General features: G+C 42.9%; 1 protein-coding gene across 4 annotated transcripts in view; it reads right to left on the bottom strand.

Moving 5' to 3' along the window:
• LOC129838683 (muscarinic acetylcholine receptor M2-like) overlaps positions 1 to 18,219 on the bottom strand; it is a 90,583-nt gene that overhangs the window by 58,916 nt on the left and 13,448 nt on the right. For 2 of the 4 annotated variants that reach the window (XM_055905812.1, XM_055905811.1), the window contains one exon: positions 11,164 to 11,296. The exons of the other annotated variants lie outside the window; for them this stretch is intronic. In XM_055905812.1, the coding sequence (XP_055761787.1) occupies positions 11,164 to 11,296 (133 nt within the window). The remainder of the gene's footprint in view (positions 1 to 11,163; positions 11,297 to 18,219) is intronic. 4 annotated transcript variants of the gene reach the window in all.

Consider the following 18,219-nt stretch of genomic DNA (forward strand, 5'->3'; position numbering starts at 1 on the left):
GCTCATTTCAGCAAAGTGTGGCCCTTAAGATTACCGGGGCCAAATGACACAGGAATCCATTTTAAAAACACACTTATGAGGAGTAATACAAAGGCGACGTTGTCGTATAACCATGTACAACTGGGCTAGTCCTGGAATACTCTCTCCCTCCACTGAGCCCCTCTGAAGGAGGTCACAGGCCCCTGCACGGCAGAGCATTTTTACCCAGTAATCATGTGTTTCTCTGCCAGGCTTCATCTGTTATTTTCAGCCTGACAGCTTAATGTTGGGAGAAAGCAATTTCACCTGATGGATGATCATAGGAGGAGAAGAGGCGGAATCCCTGAAATTCCTCAGTGTTGAATTATGCAGAGCAAATCCCATGAAAACCCAGCCTCTCCAACACCTCCCTTTGAGAAGAAATACCCTTTCAGTCAGTGCATGTGCTCAACAGTATGTTATTACAAGCAGCACTGAGGACCTCTCACCCTGCATGTGCACAGGCCTTATTTATTTCCAGGGTGTTTTCTTGTCTCTTTAAATCACCATGTCTGCCTGTCATTGGATACACTAGTCCAGCAGTATGAAGGTGTGATGTACTCTTAGATGTATTATAAGTCACATCAGGATTGATTCATTGCTTTCAACCCATTCACATTCGGGGAACCATCCGCACGCTGTCCCTTTGTCCAACACTCTATTTCTACCGGGACAATAACGCTCAATATGGGCCTCCTCAATCTTGTCACTTTAAGCGCGATCAATGCGACTTTCCCTCTGACTGAATGCAATTGGATACCAGCTCTCCTCTGCTTCTCTCACAGTGGATTCAACATAACAATCAATACAATCTGCTGAGGGAGAAACACAGCAACAACCAAAAAAACAACTAAGAATGCCTAGGCTGAATGAAATGCTTCATGAAGGTTGAGCTTGATAAAAATAAAATGCTGGCGTTTACCAACAAGCCTTTGGACACCGCAGAGGTTCCTCTCCAGCATTAGAATGTAATGAAATTCATTCAGTAAATAACTGTAAATAGCACACTTGCAAGCCTAGTCTTGAAAAGGTTACATTTTTCATTGTCAAAGCCTTTTTTGTAAAAAAAAAATATACCTTTGCTCATAGAAAAGACATACAAGAGTGACCATCTAAAAAGCGTAGCATATTGCATAATTCACATAACACTACAAAACACTGCCTTAAGAAAAACACTAAATGGCCAAAGAGTTTAACGTAGAGTGGGAGGACATCACAGAATTTGAACAATTCGTTTTATGTGTCACCCCTCTTCCTAATAGGTGAATAGTCATATGACACATGTTTGTGGTGTTGATCAATGAGCTGTCAGTGGGTTGCAGAGTGCTCCACTCCAATGAGATGGAATGAAGTGAGTCTTGGACCACAACCCTCAGCAATGGAGATTCATCTTCATGAACAGATCAGCCTCCTGTTGGTTGGGAGAGGTATAGGTGCAGGGTGTTTGGGTCTACAGATTAGTGTTAGTTGTTTGCCTTAAAGGATTCCATTGAACATTGTATATGTGTGGATGGTGTTGGGGGAAAATGGTTCTGCTATGTAAACACTTGAGTTGAATAGTACTATATGTACTGTATCAACTGGTAATTTTCCATAACTTTCCAGTACCCTCTTCACACACCGTACAAAGGAGTGAGTTGCTGCTGGCTCCTTATCGCTTCGGGTACTAGAGGCCCAGTACAAGGCCAAATTCTTCTTCTATCTGAATAGGCTTTACAGAACTCATCACTCCACTCTCTTGGACACGCAGGCTGTGAGAACGGGTTAGAACCTGTTCTTGTTTGTTCAATGCATTAAGGAAGTGGAGCCAAGTCCCCCTTATCTCTCATGTAAACTTGCCTTCCCCTAGGAGAGGCAAGCAGCTCTTTGTGTAGAAGAAGTATATCGTCCTGTGTGATTCTAACTTTTCAGTTCCTCTCCGGTTTATCCTGAGTGTGATCTCCCTTGCAATTGCTTGAATAAACTCGTATTAACTTGATCATGAGCTCTGCCTGATCCTTGGAATGAGTTTTCCTCAACAATGTGAATAGATCTGTGTGTCTGTGTGTGTGCCCGGGTTTACGTGTGTGTCTCTGTCTGGCCTTGGAGCCGGGCTGAAAACAGGGCAGGGTTGGAAGGTTACTGGTTGCTAATTGGAAGGGCACTCCCACTGAGCTCTCAGTCAGCACTTGCGCTGCCTTCTCCTGTCAATTCCTGCCAGGGAGCCGACGAGCACGGCACCACACTGACCTGACAGTCCTCTGGGAAGTGCTCCCTCTCACACGGCAAACAAACCACCGCTTTGATGCTACAGCTCCACCAACAACATTACTGTTGAGAGGCAGACACTGCCACTGCAGCACCGCAGCACCATTTACACACAGACCTCTATCTCCATCAGAGATGCAGAAGAGCTTTGAACTGAGAGCGAATGTGCGACTGGCAGGGTGGACTGATACTGTGTCCTCTGTTATCTCAGCACTACCAGTGAGGCTGTTGATATGAAGCACTATGCTAACACATTGCTGTTGATGATATGAAGTACTATGCTAACACATTGCTGTCATTGATATGAATCACTACGCTAACACATTGCTGTTGCTGATATGAAGCACTATGCTAACACATTGCTTTTGCTGATATGAAGCACTATGCTGACATATCAGTGTTATTCATATGGAGCACTATGCTAACACATTGCTGTCATTGATATGAAGCACTACGCTAACACATTGCTGTTGCTAATATGAAGCACTATGCTAACACATTGCTGTTGCTGATATGAAGCACTATGCTAACACATTGCTGTTGCTGATATGAAGCACTATGCTAACACATTGCTGTTGCTGATATGAAGCACTATGCTAACACATTGCTGTTGTTGATATGAAGCACTATGCTAACACATTGATGTTGTTGATATGAAGCACTATGCTAACACATTGATGTTGTTGATATGAAGCACTATGCTAACACATTGATGTTGTTGATATGAAGCACTATGCTAACACATTGATGTTGTTGATATGAAGCACTATGCTAACACATTGCTGTTGTTGATATGAAGCACTATGCTAACACATTGATGTTGTTGATATGAAGCACTATGCTAACACATTGCTGTTGTTGATATGAAGCACTATGCTAACACATTGATGTTGTTGATATGAAGCACTATGCTAACACATTGATGTTGTTGATATGAAGCACTATGCTAACACATTGCTGTTGTTGATATGAAGCACTATGCTAACACATTGATGTTGTTGATATGAAGCACTATGCTAACACATTGCTGTTGCTGATATGAAGCACTATGCTAACACATTGCTGTTGTTGATATGAAGCACTATGCTAACACATTGATGTTGTTGATATGAAGCACTATGCTGACATATCAGTGTTGTTCATATGGAGCACCACGTTAACACATTGCTGTTATTGATGTGAAGCACTATGCTAACACATTGCTGTTATTGATGTGAAGCACTATGCTAACACATTGCTGTTATTGATGTGAAGCACTATGCTAACACATTGCTGTTATTGATGTGAAGCACTATGCTAACACATTGCTGTTATTGATGTGAAGCACTATGCTAACACATTGCTCTTGCTGATATGAAGCACTATGCTAACACATTGCTGTTGTTGATGTGAAGCACTATGCTAACACATTGCTCTTGCTGATATGAAGCACTATGCTAACACATTGCTGTTGTTGATGTGAAGAACTATGCTAACACATTGCTGTTGTTGATGTGAAGCACTATGCTAACACATTGCTCTTGCTGATATGAAGCACTATGCTAGCACATTGCTGTTATTGATGAGAAGCACTATGCTAACACATTGCTGTTATTGATGTGAAGCACTATGCTAACACATTGCTCTTGCTGATATGAAGCACTATGCTAACACATTGCTGTTGTTGATGTGAAGCACTATGCTAACACATTGCTGTTGTTGATATGAAGCACTATGCTAACACATTGCTGTTGTTGATATGAAGCACTACACTAACACATTGCTGTTGTTGATGTGAAGCACTATGCTAACACATTGCTGCTGTTGATGTGAAGCACTACGCTAACATATCAGTGTTGTTCATATGGAGCACTACGCTAACACATTGGTGTTGTTGATATGACTCACTAGCCTAACTAATTGCTTCACACATTCACTCTTTTGTTTCAAAGGTTCATGTTTACAGTGTTATGAGAACTGCTCTCTGAGAATTGGAGAGCATCCATTTACAGTTGAAGTGGGAAGTTTACAGACACTTAGGTTGGAGTCATTAAAACTCATTTTCAACCACCCCACAAATTTCTTGTTAACAAACTATAGTTTTGGCAAGTCAGTTAGGACATCTACTTCGTGCATGACACAAGTCATTTTTCCAACAATTGTTTCCAGACAGATTATTTCACTTATAATTCACTGTATCACAATTCCATTGGGTCAGAAGTTCACATACACTAAGTTGACTGTGCCTTTAAACAGCTTGGAAATTCCAGAAAATTATGTCATGGCTTTACAAGCTAATTGACATCATTTGAGTCAATTGGAGGTGTACCTGTGGATGTATTTCAAGGCGTACCTTCAAACTCAGTGCCTCTTTGCTTGACATCATGGGATAATCAAAAGAAATCAGCCAAGACGTCAGAATAAAAATTGTAGACCTCCACAAGTCTGGTTCATCCTTGGGAGCAATTTCCAAAGGCCTGAAGGTACCATGTTCATCAGTAGAAACAATAGTACGCAAGTATAAACACCATGGGACCACGCAGCTGTCATACCGCTCAGGAAGGAGACACGTTCTGTTTCCTAGAGATGAATGTACTTTGGTGCGAAAGTGCAATCCCAGAACAACAGCAAAGGTCCTTGTGAAGATGCTGGAGGAAACAGGTACAAAAGTATCTATATCCACTGTAAAACGAGTCCTATATTGACATAACCTGAAAGGTCGCTCAGCAAGGAAGAAGCCACTGCTCCAAAACTGCCATAAAAAAGCCACACTACGGTTTGCAACTGCACATGGGGACAAAGATTGTACTTTGTGGAGAAATGTTCTTTGGCCTAATGAAACAAAAATAGAACTGTTTGGCCATAATTATCATTGTTTTGTTTGGAGGAAAAAGGGGGAAGCTTGCAAGCCGAAGAACACCATCCCAACCATGAAGCACGGGGGTGGCAGCATCATATTGTGGGGTGCTTTGCTGCAGGAGGGACTGGTGCACTTCACAAAATAGATGGCATCATGTGGAAATAAATTTACGTGGATATATTGAAGCAACATCTCAAGACATCAGTCAGGAAGTTAAAGCTTGGTCGCAAATGGGTCTTCTAAATGGACTATGACCCCAAACATACTTCCAAAGTTGTGGTAAAATGGCTTAAGGACAACAAAGTCAAGGTATTGGAGTGGCCATCACAATGCCCTGACCTCAATCCCATAGAACATTTGTGGGCAGAACTGAAAAAGCGTGTGCGAGCAAGGAAGCCTACAAACCTGTCTCAGTTACACCAGCTCTGTCAGGAGGAATGGGCCAAAATTCACCCAACTTATTGTGGGAAGCTTGTGGAAGGCTACCCGAAACGTTTGACCAAAGTTAACCAATTTAAAGGCAATGCTACCAAATATTAATTGAGTGTATGTAAACGTCTGACCCACTGGGAATGTGATGAAAGAAATGAAAGCTGAAATTAATCATTCTCTCTATTATTATTCTGACATTTCACATTCTTAAAATAAAGTGGTGACTCTAACTGACCTAAGACAGGGAATTTTTACTCTCATTACATGTCAGGAATTGTAAAAGATTGAGTTTAAATGTATTTGGCTAAGATGTATGTAAACTTCCGACTTCAACTGTAAGTCACACCAGGTGATATCAGCGATATCAGTGTGTATGAATGTTGTGGGAATTGGGGAAATAGCCGTTTAAATGTTAGACACTTTTACTGCGCTTTGCTAGACAAATTCATTTAGACAGCCATTGATACAGTTCAGCGACTAGTCAGTTTTCTCCCTATATGAGATGCTTTTCTGTCTCCTGAGAGCTTGAACAAGCTTCTGAAATTCCACACTACCACTCTAATGAGCAGTGACAAGATGAACAGAGATAATCTCCACATCAACCTTCAGAATGTCACACTCACATGGGGCGGCAGGTAGCCTAGTGGTTAGAGTGTTGGACTAGTAACCGGAAGGTTGCAAGATTGAATCCCCGAGCTGACAAGGTAAAAATCTGTCCTTCTGCCCCTGAACAAGGCAGTTAACCCACTGTTCCTAGGCCGTCATTGAAAATAAGAATTTATTCTTAACTTACTTGCCTAGTTAAATAAAAAACACCTCACAACTATACTGCAGTGACTGACAGGCCCATTCCTCAGGCACTTATGAAGATTAACATCAAGAAATTATACAGAGGAATGGCAGAATAATTACTAATTTTACCTTAATTTTACCAGGTTAGTCTCATTGAGATTAGCTATTTATTTTACAAGAATATACAGCAAAATAAGACAGTCCTATACCTCGGTACTCTAAATAAATTGATCAACCTCTAGCTGCTCTCAAGTTGTCTTTACGTTCTCAGGAGGTTATGTGTAGAAGTGAGGAGGTTGAGTGAATTAATAATTTCCCATATATCACACACATATTTCAGATAATGAAATACAACCTGCCAGCCTGTTGAGGAGGACGATAATGATCTACTGACCATGAAGTCTATAAGATTCTATTTCCGATAAAAATTCATAAAGACGATCTAAGCAAACGACACGCAATATACCAGGTCAGACATATGACTTTTCAAATAAACATCAAGGTATGTACATTTTAAATCCATAACGACACAGCAGGGTGTATGCTTCACTGTCAGTTAGAAGTTAACTAGTTCTGTGTAGCCAAATAAAGGATTTAGGATTTAGGGTCTCCCTCCTGTTGCTGTAACTCATTGGTTGAGATTTAAACACGGGCCGTGGACTGTGCACATTTTTAAGCCAACCTAAGGCTGCGAAATTTCACACATGAAAATACACAGAGCTCATGCATTAAATATCTACTTAGCTCAGATACAGGACGGATGTTAATGGCCAAAGCTTGAGGGTGTGAGCTTTGGCCAACAGATAATCTTCTCTATTTGCCATGAATAAAAACTGGGTCATAGGCAATATGTAACTTTGTTTGACAAAGAACTTCAAATACGAGCACGCACACTTTTGAAGCTCCATTTCCAATATATTTGACCAAACGTCTTTCTCATTCGAAGACAACATGGACAGGTTTCCTTGGGTCAGATGTGAAAGTCCATTTGGAGTGAGGAGCCATTAGCGTGCAGTCATGATCCAGCACTCTGTTTGTCGTTACATTCTGGGTGTCCTTGTTAGATATAGCACTAGTGAGATGAATGGAGCAGGGGCCAATGCTAACAGTACAGCCACCTTCACATACCAAACATTAGTTGTGAAGAGTTTCAAGATATTTAAAGAGAGGAGTGGTGAAAGGGAGGTGTTTGTTGTTTGAATACTTTCATGAGTAGTACTGATAATTACGGTTGTGTATGAAGGCCAGGGACTTTGTTCAAGGGTGCAAGGGTGGAACATGTAACCGCCATGGGATTTTCTCTCTCAGTCCTACTGCTTGAATCTCCTTCTTCAACCCTAAAGCACGTGTAACCCACGATTTACATAATACATAGACCCCACTAAACTAAGCTAATTACGATATGCAAAAGTGGCTTTGGCCGCCTCACATGTAAATGAGCATGGTCTAAGTTCAACATGCCACAACTATAAAACCCATGCCACTTTGAGAACATTTCCCCTGAGCACTCCGTTACCCATAGTTCCCTATGTGGCGCTAACAGGCAGCCTGATGTTTAAATGCTAATCTTGTGTCGCAGCACCTTGCAGAAATCAAAAGACTTTTGAAAGCTCTTTACCAGCCGCTACATGCCTGTTAAAAACACTCCTGGGACTCTACCTTAAGTGAAGAATGAATGTAACACCTGCTTGTGAACCGAACCGCAGGCTGCTAAAGAACACAAGGTATTAAAATAAGGAATAAAAAGACACCAGTTATTAGATGAGACATAAGCCCTGTGGCTACAGTCGTTTTGTACACTGTCATCCCAGAGCAGATTCAAATATGATATCGTGTTCTGTTTATGGGACGCGGGTGTGCGCATTACGACACATTCTGCCAGACAATATCCTACTCTGCCTGTTATGAGTAATCACACTGAAACAAGAAGGCAGTGAAGAACTCACAAAGCCCCTCAGAGATGAAATGGCACCCTTGAGGCGTGACAGGTGTGATGGACGTCATTTTCCCTTCAATGCAGATAACGTAGAGTCCATATGTAGAACCAGATCGTTTCACTTCACATTGTGCAACGTCACATTGTCCAAATGATTTGTCCCCTGGTGAAAATGTGCTTAATGATCTTTGTTTCTGTGGCTATAATTCATTCATTAGGCTAATAGGAGAAGTCGAATCAGACAAACATAAAGGAAAGTACACTCTGGTGGGAGCTGATCATGTGGAACGTGTTGGAGGATTTTGCATCACTGTGAGAAGTTCTTATTCCGCTGTTTAAGGTATTTCTGGCTCTTCAGGGAACACCCCATTCTGACAGTGACAGTCACATGATGACGATACTGGAAATTCAGAGAGATTACGTGACATGACATTTCCGGCCGCCTATTTTGCTGATGGGAATATTAGAAACCATTCAAGGCCTTACATTAGTGTTTTGCACATCCTCTCTATTTTGAACATAAGCTATATTTCTCAACATCTGGTTAGTTCCTGATGCAGATTGCTAGCTGACTAAACATACAAGTGAGGCAGCTTGTAAAGTACAGATAGGGTGATGAAAGACATAAGGAGGCAGCTTCTGCTGAGTTCCAATAAAGTTGAGTTCTTCTTCTCTGTCTGTGGCGCAAGCTGCATCTGTCCTGGTTGGAGAGTTATCTATATGTCAGTGAGAATGCCCATCAGGACTATAATGTGTGCTCTGTGGTTCTCCCTGGATCCTGTCTGGCTGTGGCTGCTGTCTTTGTCTGTACTCCATCACCTTAATCTTCCCTCATAAATTACCCTGCCCTCTGGGGAGGGGGCTTTGATTTAATAAAGCTGCCTGCCTGTCCCAACAGACAGTCATCGCTGATTTACTCTGGGCCTGGCTGGTGCATCGCTGTGTGTGTGTGTGCCTTTGTGTGTGTGTGTGTGTGTACAGGAGGGTCATGTGTAAAAATGAAAGTGTGTGTACGATTATGTGACTGAGTGGGTTTGTGAGGTCAGAGCTGGTGTCCTTGTGTTGGGTGTTGAACATAATGATCTGAACTACTGTAGTAAATTAGAGGTCATCTGGTGATTGAGGCAAGGTTTAGATTGTAGCCTATCACTTGTAGATACTCTATTACACTTTGTAGCTGAGAATACGCAACTCAAGATTGAACTGAATCTACTAGGGTTTAGCTGCAGAACATCTGAAACTAATTACAATCTAGACTTTACCCCCCTGTGATTTCAGTGGTAAACAGAGGCTTTTGAGGTAAACAGTGTATTAAATTAATTCTGATTAGGCAGATTTAAGATATTACGTAAAAGTATGCTTATGCTATTTCTACCACCAATGCCTGTATATTTAAGCGGTTAGTTTATTTACCCCATTCAACCGTAAAAAAGCTGCTTTCAGGTAGCAGATATAACGGAGAAACTACACCCTACCCCTTTACTCTCTCAGAATCACCCTTATAAATATGGTAGCGGCTCCTCGCTCTCCCCTGCCGGTAGGTTGAGTACAGGTGGTGAAGTAGGAAGGCCCAGAGGGCTCTCTGTACTCAGAGGATGCCTGCCATCATCACCCCTCCTGGGTCAGTACAGCTCCAGAAGGGCCAGGTGAGCTGATGTGCTGCGCTGGCTATAAGACGTCTTAATGAGGTCCTCTGTCTCTCTGACATGCCTCTACGGCGTCCTGACTGGGTGACAGAACCATTTATCTGGGAAATCTCTCAGCTCAGCCCTCCCTGAAGAGGGGTGCAGACTGCAGATAGATACGGAGCATGCTCACACAGTATAGCAGACCTTCATGGGTGTCTAAATAGGATGTTTCCATATGCCCTGGCTTACTGTGAGTTAACGTTGCACAACAGCTTGCTATGACATTGTGCAGAGAACGATAAACTCAAGAGAGATGTTTATATGCGGCAAATAGGAGACATGAAGTTATACTTCGAATTGTCTCTGGTATAAATCTGCAAATGTTTTCATCGCTATTCTACCCAGGGGGTGCCTTGGACACCCCCCGGGTAGAATAGTTTGCATCATGAACAATGGGGGATTGAATCCATTTATATTATGTTTTTAGAGTCATTGCAATTTCCCCTCACGCACTCCCTGGTGAAATTTCTGTTTTATGTCCAAAGACTCTAGCATTTCCATTTGATACCCCTTAGAGACTAGTATAATTCTCATTTTACAGAAAAATATGCTTGCACCGCTATGAACTATGTTAAGTGCTTTGAAAATACATCATAGAAAGCATAACCCATTAAACAGACCTGCCAGTGTTTCCATTTTGAAATACTCGGGAGGGAGCACCCACAATGCAATGTCCTAGTATTCGGTGTCCCTCAGCGCCAACTGCCAGGGCCTGTTCCAAGAATGGGCTGCTGCTCTATCACGGTTCAGTATGACGAGGCTTGACTCTCAGGGTTCTGGGGCTGTTATAGATCTTAGGGTCTATTCTAAAATGTTCGTCAATGAGAATCACCTCTTAGCTGACGTCTTAACCAGCTCTCCCTGTTGTCTACTTTGTGCCTTCCTACCAGCTGTAGTGCGTGTCTCTGCTCGCTTCCTTCTATAACGTCTTGATTATACCATTTGGAAAAGCTGTTCGTCAATCAGCCTCTGCTGGTGTGTGACGATAGGCTACATCTCTGCAATGCAGAGCTCTCACTGCTCTCTATTCCATATCTCTGTATATTTGTTAAAATTATGGATATCTTTGTATTTACTTGAATTGTTATTCTCAGACTGCCTTCCCTAGATATTGATCAACCTCAAATGCTCTCAGCAACCTTTCATCCGTCACAGATGAGTTGCTTGCAGTTGTCTAAGAAAGTGGTGCATGCTATTTCACAGGCACATACCGTAGAGATGCGTTTTGGTGTTTTTCTCCATGGGTGAATATGTCTGCAGCAGCTTGTTCATTCCGACGTATCAGCTCAGACACTGGGGGCTGGAGTTGACTGTGTTCAGACAAAACATCTTCTCGGCTGCTCCCTGTATGAATACCAATGCAACTGAATCAACGAGAGTGATTAGAGGGGTCTGTTGTTTAACCCCAGGGCCGAGCGCTCCAGTTATTCATTTGTTTACTTAGCTATTAGCATTGCTTTCTGTTTTTCTCTCCCACTCAGTATGTCCCAGTATATTCCTGCTTTGTGTTAACTGCGCTCATTAAGGAGAACGAGGAGGCGGAAGGCCTTTCCCGTCACGACGCCAGCGAGGTGATTTAGAGAATGACAATGCAAACATCTTAGTAGTTGACCCTGGCACAGGTAGAAACCTTGGCTGGCACTTGTTGTCCTAGACCTTGTCACTCATAGTGTTGTCATACATATGACTAATACAGGTTCAGATGAAGCTGGCCAAGTGAGCAGTCAATACACTGATACCATGAATTACGGTATTCCATGTTTTCCTGGCTGACTACATCAACTCTTTTTTTGTGTGTGATTAATTTAGCATGCGGGAGGAAGATTATGTTGAAACAGCTGTTGATCTTGCGTAGTGCTGTTTGGAAAATGCATTGTGTTCTATTTTGGACTTCTAATATTCTTGATTTGATTTAGAGACTCTTCTCTCATCAACTGAATACAAAAGAATTTGGCTCTGTACATAACACTGGAGACGACTGGCAATCATCAAGCATGACATCCATCCAGAAACTAGCAAAATGAACTGAAGGATTCATTTATGCTAATAGTGGAAGACATTGACAAGAGGGGTGATTGCTTACTGAATCTTTCTCTGGAACTAGCATATATAATTGTTCACAGGCATAAAAGCTCCACTCAACCAGTCTTCTATTGCAACTTTTCAATCAAACGCTTTCCCTCTTGTACGTTTCCCATGTAATCTGTTTATGAGGCAATTTCAGATTTATGCGTGAACAGCCCAACAACTGCACAATTAGCTCAATGTGAGAAGAATATCAAAGAGATTATTTTTCCCCGCTGTCTGACTACTGAAACGATCAGTTGGAGAATGGACCCCCCATTTTAATAGCTAAAGGAAGCAGGCAGTGAATACTACAGGCTAGTAAACCGGCCTGATAATGACATTCGGAGGTCAGGGGATTAGTTTTTTTTCACATATTATCTAAAACCTGATAAGCAGGTCTGTTCACTCTGTGCTCTCGGACAAAACCATGCAGCCTCTGCATATTTATTCAACCTCATCCCATCCCCTAGAAATCATTGCTATTGAAAAGTGGGCTTTTACAGTGTTCATCATCCTTTGGAGGAAAGCAGTCTATTCTGCTGAGCTCCGACTTTATACTGGGATAAAAAGATTTCTGCCTAAAGTTCAGGGGAGAGCCTGGGAGAGAATGGTGCGAGGGTTAGCCAGCCACAGGATGGCTTATAAGAATAAATATTCAATCCGTGTCATAAAGGTTAGCTCACACATTATGGCCAACTGCTGTCTTTCACCATTAAGCACAGTGAGGTTTGATTGAATTACGACCCCTCTTTGATCAGGCTAATCTTGATGGCAGTACTGGACTTTCCTTTCAAACCTACCAGTATTAAATCAATGTAAATCAGACCTAAACATCTGAAGGCTGTGAGAAATAGGAACGGTGCGTGTGGAGCGTTGTATGAACTCATCATCAGGCAGTAGAGTGAATCAACGGTGGCACTCCCAGAGGTTTAGTAGCTAATGGGAAAAGAACGGAGGAGGGGTTTTCTCTGAGATAATATAATTACATTCACAAGTAGAAAGAATTCCGGCGGGGAGTCCTTCTAAAATTACATTTCCCTCTGCAAGAGGAATAGCAGGGGATATTCCTGGAAAAGCAGGCGAGAATATCTGGGTTAAACAAAGGTTACAGGATGGAGAGGACGTCTTCCCTCGCAACTCTGATGTAATACTATCTGAGGTCAGAGGTTACTACAGTGACAGAGATTTAGGCTATTCTGTTCCCTTTGTAGTTTACATGATGCAATTCTCATAGCTTTCCTGTAAACTCCTGGCAGGAACATATAGGAATATACAGCTTTCCTGTAAACTCCTGGCAGGAACATATAGGAATATACAGCTTTCCTGTAAACTCTTGGCAGGAACAAATAGGAATATACAGCTTTCCTGTAAACTCCTGGCAGGAACATATAGGAATATATAGCTTTTTTGTGTGAATGAATGCATTGTTTACTCTGTCGATTTGAACTCGTACAGTTGAACTTGTACAGTTTGTATGTTTGACGTTGCAATTGCTGCAATACCGATGGCATTTCATGGGCTCTTATTAGATATTGCTATTTTGCATTGTTTGGTTCCGTTTCCATTTAGAATTGGTTTGTGTTTAATGGATAAAACACTTATTTTAAAATTGACTTTTTGTTTTCTAATTTCCTGCCATTAACAATGGCCATAGTAAACGCAAACGCAAACGCTGTTGTGCACGAGAGAAAATATGGGAATAACTACTGAACCTAGTAAATTAATTTCCCTTGTTAATGAGTTCAGGACATCCCATCTCCAACATCAGTGCCACTCCCAAGGGCGAAGACCAGGACATTGTGTTGTCATCTACAGTGAACAACGCACTGGTATGGATTATCAGAAAACAAAAGGAACTAGTATGTTTTGTATTCAGAAGGTCTGGTCACAATCTGCCAATGGCAAAAACTAATTTGTCCTCAGTCCTCTCCCCACCTCGGCCCTATCTTCAGGCCCTTCAGATAAATATCCCAACATATTCCTTCAGCATTTATTATTTCACTGTTTTCCACTGTAATGTTTATCTTGCCCGTGCAGAATAGCCCTCTGCTGTCATATCCATGCGGGAGAATTGAATTCTTCAGTGAGTGGTGAAGAGGACTTTATGTTCCTGCACCTAACTGATAACTTTCTGCATTTGACCACGTATTGTGTTGAGCCGAGTGACTCCTGAAAGAAAAAGTACTGTAAGTTGCTTCTTCCTCGAAAGGATGCTAAATAGATTCAGACTCTTACTTCCGTTAAAGTTTAGAGTTGAAATGTGGACAAAAGTTTTGAAAAGGAAATAGAGGAGATTGAATTAGGGTAGACTTGAAATAAGAATGCGACTTTATCTTTACATTTTCATATTTTGTTGCTATGTTTTGGTACTCTTCAAGGAAATAAAAACAATTTCACACACGGTTTCCGTACATTTAGTTTTTTATTCATAATGAAATCGGAATGCATAATGCATTACCTATCCATTGTGATCAAGTTTGGAAGGCGTGTTTGGAATAGTCAGCAGTTTATTTCTCCGACTCAGGTTCTAACAATGGAATGTTCTGGGACTCAGATGGTTTTCTAATGAATTAGTCAAGCCTCGATATGAAAACCTTGGCTGTCAACTGGATGGCACCCCACTGGATGGCTTTTGCAAACGGCAAGAGAGAATGTTCTGGAAATGCTCCATTGACATCCCGGTGATTGGTCATTTTTTGCCTCTGTCTCACTATTTATTTCCATCTCTCACTCTCTTAGCTGGCAGTCCTATCTACAGAGTCATATTTTTCTCTGAATGCCACTTTCAGGGCAAAAATAGTGGCTTAATAATCATGAACTCTGTAATCTGAGTAGATCTATGTGTACGTGGGGTTTTGACCCCAAAGTGTGAAATACCACTATTGGAACTGGCCAAAACAGGTGGCTTAGACACCATGTCCATGCATCAAGTCACCCCTCCCAAACTCTCTCCATTCCGCAGCCATTTTCCGGAATGATTTCTGAGGATAATAGCACTCACAAATCATCCGCTGGGCAGTGGAGCCTGGGAAATTGATGTCCCTTCATTTCAAAACAATGGAGGTGCCTTATGAGGGGGCTCATGATGTCATAACTTCAGGGTCTGACAGACTGGGCAGGGAGAGGGAACGTGGCCTGTGGACGGGCGCAGGGCCAACGGAACCCTAGGCAGGTACGACTCAATCAATCCCTGTACTGGCGAGACGCGGGGCTGTGGTCCAAGTAGCCAGCAGACATGCTCAATCACATCTCCTCACAGTAAACAAATTGACAGCCTTTACTCTGGGAATCAGCCCTTCCTAATCCCCCCAGTCTGCTAGCCTCTTTCTCCTTCCCAATCTTACATTCACAGAAACAGGTAATTCAAAGGACAATCTAAGACCATGTACCTCTTCAGTCTTCACACTGCCTGCACAACGCCTCATTGGGTCAACCGGGCAAAGGATTGAGATAAAACGTAATCCGAGTTTTTCAAAGTTGCATGATAAACTGAAGAGAGAGAGAGAGAGAGAGAGAGAGAGAGAGAGAGAGAGAGAGAGAGAGAGAGAGAGAGAGAGAGAGAGAGAGAGAGAGAGAGAGAGAGAGAGAGAGAGAGAGAGAGAGAGAGAGAGAGAGAGAGAGAGAGAGAGAGAGAGAGAGAGAGAGAGAGAGAGAGAGAGAGAGAGAGAGAGAGAGAGAGAGAGAGAGAGAGAGAGAGAGAGAGAGAGAGAGAGAGAGAGAGAGAGAGAGAGGAGAGAGAGAGAGAGAGAGAGAGAGAGAGAGAGAGAGAGAGAGAGAGAGAGAGAGAGAGAGAGAGAGAGAGAGAGAGAGAGAGAGATGTTGTCGCAGCAGTTTGGTTTTTATATGTCTCTCAGTCCACCAATATACAGTCAGGCAGGCTAATATCAGTGTGGATTAAAGAGCTGCTGGGGTTTGTGTGAGAGACATTGAGTAATAAATAATTCATGCAGGCCAGTGGAGGAAGACGATAAATCTCCAGTTTTTTAGTCCTGCATGCAATTTAGATGGCTGGGCATCGTTCTAACGGACGTTCCACTGATTTAAACCCACAGATGAAATTAATAAAAACGTCATATCTAAGGGGAAATTTAAATCATCAACCCAATCCATCAAACCCATTCTGTGTTCTTTTGATTAATGTTGCTCCCCTGTGGGTTTATGTGAGAGCAAGGGTTACCACACCTTCCCAAGAAAAGATTAAAAAGCCACGTACATACTGAATTACTCCCAAGTACGGAGGAATTGATCGGCTATGAAAAGCCAACTGAGATTTATTCCTGATTATTATTTGACCATGCTTGTCATTTATGAACATTTTGAAAATCTTGGCTCTCTCTAATTTTCTCCTTCTCTCTTTCTTTCTCTCGGAGGACCTGGGCCCTAGGACCATGCGTCAGGACTGCCGCCCGTGGTGACTCCTTGCTGTCCCCAGTCCGCCTGGCCTTGCTGCTATTCCAGTTTCAGCTGTTCTGCCTGCGGTTATGGAAACGCCACCTGTCCCAGACCTGTTGTTTTTCAACTCTTAATGATCAGCTATGAAAAGCCAACTGAAAATTATTCATGATTATTATTTGACCATGCTTGTCACATATGAACATTTTTGAACATCTTGGCATAGTTCTGTTATAATCTCCACCCGGCACAGCCAGAAGAGGACTGGCCACCCCTCATAGCCTGGTTCCTCTCTAGGTTTCTTCCTAGGTTTTGGCCTTTCTAGGGAGTTTTTCCTAGCCACCGTGCTTCTACACCTGCATTCTAGCTGTTTGGGGTTTTAGGCTGGGTTTCTGTACAGCACTTCAAGATATTATCTGATGTACGAAGGGCTATATAAAATAAAATTGATTGATTGATTGATTGAATTGGAAGTTGATTGACTTGGCTGGGTTCCTGGCTACACACCTGGTCTCATACATACGTATGGAACGTTGTTGCGTTTTTGAATGACTTTCCCCACGGCAGTAGAACCTTTTCACACCGGAGCCACTGTGTCCTGCCTCACCAAATCCAACCATCACTTCAAAGAGACAAGACAAGGGTGATCTTTGCATGACGGATGGGGCTTTCCTGGCTCTAAGCACTGGGGAATGAGTCACTATGCGTATCTGAGTCTTGCACACCATGGCCTTCCAACAGTCACAAATAACACAGACACTAGAACGTCACCCAATCAGGATGGAACCAGCCCCACCCCATTCAATCTAAAATGGATACCTGGTCTGGTTTGTGGAGATCATAGCAAGGCTGGCAGGATACGCATCCCGGGGAATGTGGGGAGACGGTGTGTGGCGTGATGACGTGCTTTTCCCTGTGCTGTCACCGAGGCTGTGGCATGGATGGCTGCTTTACAAACTCTGAGCCAGGGACTGATAGCAGAACGTGAAGAAAACAGACGGGGGAATCTCTGTCTGCTTACGTTCGTCAGCGAGGCTCACTGTCATGACGAATCCTCTGATGTAAATGAGGCTAACCGCACCGTCTGGACACACACACACGCACGCACACACACACACACACACACACACACACACACACACACACACACACACACACACACACACACACACACACACACACACACACACACACACACACACACCTCTCTTTCTCAGAACAGAGCACATCTCCAGGGCTGTCAGACAGGGTTGTGAGGTTAAGGGAGGTTGGCGTGGCAGAGCAGGCTGACTGTCAATGCTGTTGACAGCAAGATGGACAAACCAATACTTGAGGGAGCAACAGGCCCACTTTCCCTGTTTCGTTAACACACTGTCCTGTCAGGCATGGACGTCTCCCAAATGTACTAACCCTCCATCATCCTTCATGACGTGCTATCATCCACCTTCGTTTCTTAAGACATCAGTATACACTCATACACATCCTATCATAAAACACCCTACTCCTCCCCCCTCCCCCTCCCTCTTCCTCTACACCCAGACAGTACGCTTTCCCCCGTTCAGGCCTCCGGATCCATATATGAGAAGTTATTGGGCCAGGCCGGCTGGAGGTAGCACATTCATCTCTCACCACTCTGTGCCTCGGAGGAGAGTCGGTGATCCCAGTCAACATTAACATCAGCTTTCTGGAGCAGGGCCTCCATTAAGAACCAGCTGCATGGGAAAAGCCCATCACTGCGCTAAGGCGAGCAGCAGAGCTAGAGAGAACACACGAGCGGAGGGAGGGAGATGGAGACAGACAGGAAATAT

The sequence above is a fragment of the Salvelinus fontinalis genome, chromosome 39, assembly GCF_029448725.1.
Source record: "Salvelinus fontinalis isolate EN_2023a chromosome 39, ASM2944872v1, whole genome shotgun sequence".
Taxonomy (NCBI): domain Eukaryota; kingdom Metazoa; phylum Chordata; class Actinopteri; order Salmoniformes; family Salmonidae; genus Salvelinus; species Salvelinus fontinalis.